This window comes from Procambarus clarkii, chromosome 21, assembly GCF_040958095.1.
Source record: "Procambarus clarkii isolate CNS0578487 chromosome 21, FALCON_Pclarkii_2.0, whole genome shotgun sequence".
Classification (NCBI taxonomy): Eukaryota; Metazoa; Arthropoda; class Malacostraca; order Decapoda; family Cambaridae; genus Procambarus; species Procambarus clarkii.
Window position 1 is genome coordinate 4,014,123 of NC_091170.1, and position 10,470 is coordinate 4,024,592.

At 50.6% G+C, this 10,470-nt stretch overlaps 1 protein-coding gene across 1 annotated transcript; it reads right to left on the reverse strand.

The window, feature by feature from the left end:
- Positions 1–9,024: 9,024 nt before the first annotated feature.
- Positions 9,025–9,444, reverse strand: LOC138366994 (seminal vesicle major clotting proteins-like). The gene has a single exon (XM_069328398.1). It carries the CDS (start codon positions 9,442–9,444, stop codon positions 9,025–9,027), a length of 420 nt encoding a protein of 139 aa, XP_069184499.1.
- Between the last annotated feature and the right edge of the window lie 1,026 nt (positions 9,445–10,470).

Genomic DNA, 10,470 nt, shown 5'->3' on the forward strand with positions numbered 1-10,470 from the left:
GTCAGAGAGGGCCAGAAGTGTGATTGTCACAGAAGGCCAGAAGTGTGACTGTCACAGAGGGCTAGAAGTGTGACTGTCACAGAAGGCCAGAAGTGTGACTGTCACAGAAGACCAGAAGTGTGGCTGTCACAGAGGGCTAGAAGTGTGACTGTCACAGAAGGCCAGAAGTGTGACTGTCACAGAAGGCCAGAAGTGTGACTGTCACAGAGGGCTAGAAGTGTGACTGTCACAGAAGGCCAGAAGTGTGACTGTCACAGAAGGCCAGAAGTGTGACTGTCACAGAAGGCCAGAAGTGTGACTGTCACAGAGGGCCAGAAGTGTGACTGTTACAGAAGGCCAGAAGTGTGACTGTCACAGAGGGCCAGAAGTGTGACTGTCACAGAGGGCCAGAAGTGTGACTGTCACAGAGGGCCAGAAGTGTGACTGTCACAGAGGGCCAGAAGTGTGACTGTCACAGAGGGCCAGAAGTGTGACTGTCACAGAGGGCCAGAAGTGTGACTGTCACAGAAGGCCAGAAGTGTGGCTGTCACAGAGGGCCAGAAGTGTGACTGTCACAGAGGGCCAGAAGTGTGACTGTCACAGAGGGCCAGAAGTGTGACTGTCACAGAAGGCCAGAAGTGTGGCTGTCACAGAGGGCCAGAAGTGTGATTGTCACAGAGGGCCAGAAGTGTGACTGTCACAGAGGGCCAGAAGTGTGACTGTCACAGAGGGCCAGAAGTGTGACAGTCACAGAAGGCCAGAAGTGTGGCTGTCACAGAGGGCCAGAAGTGTGATTGTCACAGAGGGCCAGAAGTGTGACAGTCACAGAGGGCCAGAAGTGTGACTGTCACAGAAGGCCAGAAGTGTGACTGTCACAGTTCTGGCCCTCAGAAGTGTGACAGTAATTATGCTGTCCTCACCCCACATGCTGTCCTCACCATTAATATGTCCTCACCACTCATGCTGTCCTCAACACACATGCTGTCCACACAAAACATGCTGTCCTCACCACTCATGCTGTCCTCACTATCACGCTGTCCTCACCATTATGCTGTTCTCACCACTCATGCTGTATTCATAATCACGCTGTACTCCCCATTATGCTGTTCTCACAACTCATGCTGTCCTCAATATTATGCTGTCCTCACTACACACGCTCTCCTCACCACTCATGATGTCCTTACCCCCCCCATGCTGTCCTCACCCCACATGCTGTCCTCACCTTACATGCTGTCCTCACCCCACATGCTGTCCTCACCACTCATGCTGTCCTCATCCCAAATGTTGTCCACATCCCACATGCTGTCCCCTCCCCATATGTCCTTACCACACATGCTGTCCACATCCCACATGCTGTCCCCCTCCCCATTTGTCCTTACCACACATGCTGTCCCCACTACTAATGCTGTCCCTATCCCACATGCTGTCCTCACCCCATGTCGGAAAACCCGACACCATTTAATAATATTACATACAACATGCAGATAATATTGCTGCTATGTTATATACACAAATAATCCATAGAAAATGTGGCTTGTAGTGGAATTTTCCGTCAATAGAAAACGTGATATCATTGCCACATAGTACTATAAATTCACCAGCTATTTTGTTGGGAATTATTCTTAAATACGTTAGTCTTTGCACTTTTTATATCATAAAAACATCTGATTTGAATTAACTTAATTATCAGTATCAAAATAAAGTAAATGTGACCCTTTATCACTTATTGACATTGGACAAGGAGAGGAAAGGCGTCAGTGATGAGGAAGGTCAGTCATTGTTTGTTAGACCAGAGTCGTTGCAGCGAGTTCGGCTCCTATAATTCTTTTGGAGGAAGTGTTATGGGATTCAACTTAAGTGTTCAACCATCATCAACACACTGTCAACATAAACAAGGGAAGTGTCTTACCGAAACCCGTTTATCTAATCATTTCTGGCCAGTTAATGTTTGGTAGATAAAGGGCGAACTGGTTAGAACACCAATGATTGACTCAACACAGGTAATTAAGCCTTGGTCCTTATCTAATATACAGTGTTTTCTCTCTGATATAGCTGTCATTTATTAGGATTCCGGCTTACAGTTAGTGCCCTTTGACAGGAACAAGAAGAGGAAGCAAGAATTAATCTTGGAAGATCTGTTACTATGGGTGATGGAAGCTAGCCTCACACGAGGATAATTTGGTGTCTACATCCTAGTTTTATCTGGTGGACTAAGCCTGCAGTACAATAAGATAAGGCGCCTCCAATTTACTTACTAATATATGTAGGTATACTCTAGTTTGATTGGCTGCATATATATAAATTTAATATAAACCCCCCCTAATGTGTAAGGATCGATTTGTGATAAATATTGCAGAAATACAGTCCACTTAACATCATACCATTTGCTATCGAAAGATATAAATTAACGTAAATTTAAATTATATATAAATTCATATAAATTAAAAATAAATCTCACAGGTCGGTTCCCACACCCCACATGCTATCCTCACCCCAAATGCTGTCCTCACCCTACATGCTGTCCTCACCCCACATGCTGTCCTCACCCCAAATGTTGTCCTCACCCTACTTGCTGTCCTCACCCCACATGCTGTACTCACCACTCATGCTGTACTCACCCCACTTGCTGTCCTAACCCCACATGCTGTCCTCACCACTCATGCTGTCCTCACCTCACATGCTGTCCTCACCACTCATGCTGTCCTCACCTCACATGCTGTAATCACCACTCATGCTGTCCTCACCTCACATGCTGTCCTCACCAACACATGCTGTCCTCATCGTACATTCTGTCCTCACCCCACATGCTGTCCTCACCACTCATGCTGTCGTCATCGCAAATGCTGTCCTCACCCCACATGCTGTCCTCACCCAACATGCTGTCCTCCACCCACATGCTGTCCTCCCCCGATATGCTGTCCTCACCACACATGCTGTCCTCACCCCCACATGCTGTCCACACCACACATGCTGTCCTCACCCCACATGCTGTCCACACCACACATGCTGTCCTCAGCACACATGCTGTCCTCACCATTATGCTGTCCTCACCATTATGCAGTCCTCAACACACATCCTGTCCTCACTATTATGCAGTCCTCTCCACTCATGCTGTCCTCACCACACATGGTGCCCACACAACACATACTGTCCTCACCACACATACTGTCCTCACCCCACATGCTGTCCTTGCCACATATGCTGTCCTCTCCACACATGCTGTCCTTAACACAAATGCTGTCTTCATCCCCCATGATGTCCTCACCCCACATGCTGCGCTCACTACTCATGCTGTCCTCACCCTACATGCTGTCTCCACCACTCATGCTGTCCTCACCACACATGCCGTCCTCACTATTATGCTGTCCTCACCCCATATGCTGTGCTCACCACTCACGCTGTCCTCACCACACATGCTGTCCTCACCATTATGAAGGCCTCACCATTATGCTGTCCTCACCACACATGCTGTTCTCATCATTATGCTGTCCTCACTTCTCATGCTGTCCTTACTACACATACTGTCCTTACCACACATGCTGTCCTCACCACACATGCTGTCCGCACCATTATGCTGTCCCCACCACTCATGCTGCCTTCACCACACATGCTGTTCTCTCCAATCATGCTGTCCTAACCCCACATACTGTCCTCACCGCACATGCTGTCCTCACGTTAAATGCTGTCCTCACCCCAAATGGTGTCCTCACCTTACATGCTGCCCTCACTCCACATGCTGTCCTCACCACACATGCTGTCTTCACCAAACATGTTGTCCTCACTACACTTGCGGTTCTCACCCCACTTGTTGTCCTCAACACACATGCTGTCCTCACCCCCACATGCTGTCCTCACCAAACATGTTGTCCTCACTACACTTGCGGTTCTCACCCCACATGCTGTCCTCAACACACATGCTGTCCTCACCACTCATGCTTTCCTCACCACACATGCTGTCCATACCTCACGTGCTGTCCTCGCCACACTTGCTGTCCTCACCACTCATGCGGCCTTCACCACACTTGCTGTCCTCACCACACATGCTGTCCTCACCGCACATGCTGTCCTCAACACACATGCTGTACTCACCACACATGCTGTCCTCACCCCACATGCTGTCCTCACAACAAATGTTGTCCTCACCACCCATGCACCCATGCTGTCCTCACCGCACATGCTGTCCTCACCCTACATGCTGTCCTCACCCCACATGCTGTCCTCACCCCAAATGCTGTCCTCACCCTACATGCTGTCCTCACCCCACATGCTGTCCTCACCACTCATGCTGTACTGACCCCACTTGCTGTCCTAACCCCACATGCTGTCCTCACCACTCATGCTGTCCTCACCTCACATGCTGTCCTCACCACTCATGCTGTCCTCACCTCACATGCTGTCCTCACCCACACATGCTGTCCTCATCGTACATTCTGTCCTCACCCCACATGCTGTCCTCACCACTCATGCTGTCGTCATCGCAAATGCTGTCCTCCCCCCATATGCTGTCCTCACCACACATGCTGTCCTCACCACCACATGCTGCCCACACCACACATGCTGTCCTCACCCCACATGCTGTCCACACCACACATGCTGTCCTCAGCACACATGCTGTCGTCACCATTATGCTGTCCTCACCATTATGCAGTCCTCAACACATATCCTGTCCTCACTATTATGCAGTCCTCTTCACTCATGCTGTCCTCACCACACATGGTGCCCACACAACACATACTGTCCTCACCACACATACTGTCCTCACCCCACATGCTGTCCTTGCCACATATGCTGTCCTCTCCACACATGCTGTCCTTAATACAAATGCTGTCTTCATCCCCCATGACGTCCTCACCCCACATGCTGCGCTCACTACTCATGCTGTCCTCACCCTACATGCTTTCTCCACCACTCATGCTGTCCTCACCACACATGCTGTCCTCACTATTATGCTGTCCTCACCCCATATGCTGTGCTCACCATTCATGCTGTCCTCACCACACATGCTGTCCTCACCATTATGAAGGCCTCACCATTATGCTGTCCTCACCACACATGCTGTTCTTATCATTATGCTGTCCTCACTTCTCAGGCTGTCCTTACTACACATACTGTCCTTACCACACATGCTGTCCTTACCACACATGCTGTCCGCATCATTATGCTGTCCCCACCACTCATGCTGCCTTCACCATACATGCTGTTCTCTCCAATCATGCTGTCCTAACCCCACATACTGTCCTCACCGCACATGCTGTCCTCACGTTAAATGCTGTCCTCACCCCCACATGCTGTCCTCACCAAACATGTTGTCCTCACTACACTTGCGGTTCTCACCCCACATGCTGTCCTCAACACACATGCTGTCCTCACCACTCATGCTTTCCTCACCACACATGCTGTCCTCACCTCACGTGCTGTCCTCGCCACACTTGCTGTCCTCACCACTCATGCGACCTTCACCACACATGCTGTACTCACCACACATGCTGTCCTCACCCCACATGCTGTCCTCACAACAAATGTTGTCCTCTCCACCCATGCTGTCCTCACCGCACATGCTGTCCTCAACAAACATGCTATACTCACCACACATGCTGTCCTCACCCCACATGCTGTCCTCACAACAAATGTTGTCCTCACCACCCATGCTGTCCTCACCGCACATGCTGTCCTCAACACATAATGCTGTACTCACCACACATGCTGTCCTCACCACTATGCTGTCCTCACCATTATGCTGTTCTCAAGATACATGCTGTCATCTCCACCACACATTGTGTCCAAACAGCACATGCTGTCATCACCACACATACTGTCCTCACCCCACATGCTGTCCTTGCCACACATGCAGTCCTCTCCACACATGCTGTCCTTAGAACAAATGCTGTCCTCTTCACACATGCTGTCCTCACCCCACATGCTGTGCTCACTACTCATGCTGTCCTAACCCTACATGTTGTCTCCACCACTCATACTGTCCTCACCACACATGCTGTCCTCACCATTATGCTGTCCCCACCTCACATGATGTGTTCACTACTCATGCTGTCCACACCCTACATGCTGTCTCACCACTCATGCTGTCCTCACCCCACATGCTGTCCTCACCATTATTGCGGCGTCACCATTATGCTGTCCTCATCATTATGCTGTCCTCACCACTCATATTGTCCTCACTACTCATGCTGTCCTCACCACACATCCTGTCATAAGAATATGCTGTCCTCACCACTCATTCTGCCTTCACCAAACATGCTGTCCTCTCAACACATGCCGTCCTCACCCCACATGCTGTCGTCACCGAACATGCTGTCTTCACCTCACATGCTTTTCTCACCACGTATGATGTCCTCACCACACATGCTGTCCTCAACACACATGCTGTCCTCACCCCACATGCTGTCCTCACTACACGTGCGATCCTCAACCCACATGCTGTCTTTACAACGCATGCTGTACTCAACACACATGCTGTCCTCAGCACACATGTTGTCCTCACCATTATGCTGTCATCACCACTCATGCTGTCCTCACCACTCATGCTGTCCTCACAATTATGCTGACCTCACCCCACATGCTGTCCTCACCCCACATGTGGTCCCTCACCCCACATACTGTCCTCACCCTACATGCTGTCCTCACCCCACATGCTGTTCTCACCCCACATGCTGTCCTCACAACTCATGCTGTCCTCACCAAACATGCTGTCATCACCCAACATGATGTCTTCACCCAACATGCTGTCCCTCACACCACGTGCAGTCCTAACCACACATGTTGTCCTCAGCACACATGCTGTCCTCACCATTATGCTGTCGTCACCAATATGCTGTCCTCGCCCCACGTGCTGTTCTTGCCAAAAATATTGTACTCTACACACATGCTGTCCTCACCCTACATGCTGTGCTCACTACTCATGCTGTCCTCACCTTACATGCTGTCTCCACCACCCATGCGTTCCTCTCCACACATTCTGTCCTCAACATTATGCTGTCCTCACCCCATATGCTGTGCTCACCACTCATGCTGTCCTCACCCCACATGCTGTCCTCATCATTATGCGGTCCTCACCACACATGCTGTTCTCATCATTATCCTCTCCTCACCACTCATGCTGCCTTCACCACACATGCTGTCCTCTCCACACATGCTGTCGTCACCACACATGCTGTCCTCACCACAATTGTTGTCCTCACCACATATGATGTCCTCACTACACATGCGATCCTCAACCCACATGCTGTCCTTTTCAACACATGCTGTACTCAACACTCATGCTGTCCTCACCACACATGTTGTCCTCTCCACACATGCTGTCCTCACCCCACATGCTGTCCTCGCTACACATGCGATCCTCAACCCACATGCTGTCCTCACCCCACATGCTGTTCTCACCCCACATGCTGTCCACACCCCACATGCTGTCCTCACCCCACATGCAGTCCTCACCCCACATGCTGTCCTCACCACACATGCTGTCCTCAGCACACATCCTGTCCTCACGATTATGCTGTCCTCACCAATATGCTGTCCTCAAGACACATGCTGTCCTCACTATGATGCTGTCCTCTCCACTCATGCGGTCCTCACCACGCATGGTGTCCACACAACAAATGTTGTACTCACCACACATACTATCCTGGCCCCACATGATGTACTCTCAACACATGCTGTCCTCACCACAGATACTGTGTTCACTACTCATGTTGTCCTCATCCTACATGCTGTCTCCACCACTCATGCTGTCCTCTCCACACATTCTGTCCTCACTATTATGCTGTCCTCACCCCATATTCTGTGTTCACCTCTCATGCTGTCCTCAACCCGCATGCTGTCCTCACCATTATGATGGCCTCATCATTATACTGTCCTCACCAAACATGCTGTTCTCATCATTATGCTCTCCTCACCACTCATGCTGCCTTCACCACACATGCTGTCTTCTCCGCACATGCTGTCCTCACCACACATGCTGTCCTCACTATTCGTGCTGTCCTCACCCCACATGCTATCCTCACCCCACATGCGGTCCTCACCTTACATCCTTACATACTGTCCTCACCAATCATGCTGTCTTCATCATTATGCTCTCCTCACCTCTCTTGATGTCCTCACCACTCATTCTGTCCTTACCACACATGCTGTCCTTGCCACACATGCTGTCCTCACCATTATGCTGTCCTGACCACTCATGCTTCCTTCACCACACATGCAGTCCTCAGCACACATTCTGTCGTCTTCACACATGCTGTCCTCACCACACATTTTGTCCACACCACACATGCAGTCCTCACCCCACATGCTGTCCTCACCCCACATGCTGTCGTCACCACACATGCTGTCCTCACATCATATGCTGTCCCCACCACTCACGTTGTCCTTACCACACATGCTGTCCTCACCCCACATACTGTGTTCGCTACTCATGTTGTCCTCACCCTAAATGCTGTCTCCACCACTCATGCTGTCCTCTCCACACATTCTGTCCTCACTATTATGCTGTCTTCACCCCATATTCTGTGCTCACCTCTCATGCTGTCCTCACCCCGCATGCTGTCCTCACCCTTATGATGGCCTCATCATTATGCTGTCCTCACCACACATGCTGTTCTCATCATTATGCTCTCCACACCACTCATGCTGTCTTCTCCACACATGCTGTCCTTACCACACATGCTGTCCTCACCCCATATGATGTCTTCACCACACCTGCTGTCCTCACATTACATGCTGTCCTCACCACAAATGCTGTACTCACCTTACAAGCTGCCCTATCCCCACATGCTGTCCTCAACACATATGATGTTCTCACCACTCCTGCTGTCCTCACCACACATGCTGTACTCACCACACGTGCTGTTCTCACCACTCATGCTGCCTTCACCAAACATGCTGTCCTCATCATTATGCTGTCCTCACCATTCATACTGTCCTCACTACTCATGCTGTACTTACCACACATGCTGTCGTCGCCACACATGCTGTCCTCACCATTATGATGTCCTGGCCACTCATGCTGCCTTCACCACACATGCTGTCCTCTCCTCACATGATGTCCTCACCACATATGTTGTCCACACCACACATGCTGTCTTCACCCCACATGCTGTCCTCACCCCACATGCTGTCCTCAACACACATGCTGTACTCACGACACATGCTGTCCTCAACACACATGCTGTCCTCACCATTCATGCTGTCCTCACTGCACATGCTGTCCTCACCACACATGCTGTCCTCTCCACTCACGCTGTCCTCACCACACATTGTGTACAAAGAACACATGCTGTCCTCACCACACATTCTGTCCTCACCCCACATGCTGTCCTTGCCACACATGCTGTCCTTTCTACACATTGTGTCCTCACCCCACATGCTGTGCTCACTAGTCATGCAGTCCTCACCCAACATGTTCTCTCCACCACTCAGGCTGTCCTCACCACAGATGCTGTCCTCACCACACATGCTGCTCTCATCATTATCCTCTCCTCACCACTCATGCTGCCTTCACCACACATGCTGTCCTCTCCACACATGCTGTCCTCACCACACATGCTGTCCTCACCATTCATGCTGTCCTCACCCCACATGCTATCCTCACCCCACATGCTGTCCTCACCTTACATCCTGACATGCTGTCCTCACTACTCATTCTGTCCTTACCACACGTGGTGGCTTTACCACACATGCTGTCCTCACCATTATGCTGTCCTGGCCACTAATGCTTCCTTCACCACACATGCAGTCCTCTCCACACATAATGTCCTCTTCACACATGCTGTCCTCACCACACATGCTGTCCATACCACACATGCAGTCCTCACCCCACATGCTGTCCTCACCCCACATGCTGTCGTCGCCACACATGCTGTCCTCACATCACATGCTATCCCCACCACTCACGTTGTCCTCACCACACATGCTGTCCTCACCCCACATGCTGTACTAACCCCACATGCTGTCCTCAACACACATGCTGTCCTCACCACTCCTGCTGTCTGCACCACACATGCTGTCCTCACCCCACATGCTGTCCTCACCATTATTGCGGCGTCACCATTATGCTGTCCTCATCATTATGCTGTCCTCACCACTCATACTGTCCTCACTACTCATGCTGTCCTCACCACACATCCTGTCATAAGAATATGCTGTCCTCACCACTCATTCTGCCTTCACCAAACATGCTGTCCTCTCAACACATGCCGTACTCACCCCACATGCTGTCGTCACCGAACATGCTGTCTTCACCTCACATGCTTTTCTCACCACGTATGATGTCCTCACCACACATGCTGTCCTCAACACACATGCTGTCCTCACCCCACATGCTGTCCTCACTACACGTGCGATCCTCAACCCACATGCTGTCCTTACAACGCATGCTGTAGTCAACACACATGCTGTCCTCAGCACACATGTTGTCCTCACCATTATGCTGTCCTCACCACTCATGCTGTCCTCACCACTCATGCTGTCCTCACAATTATG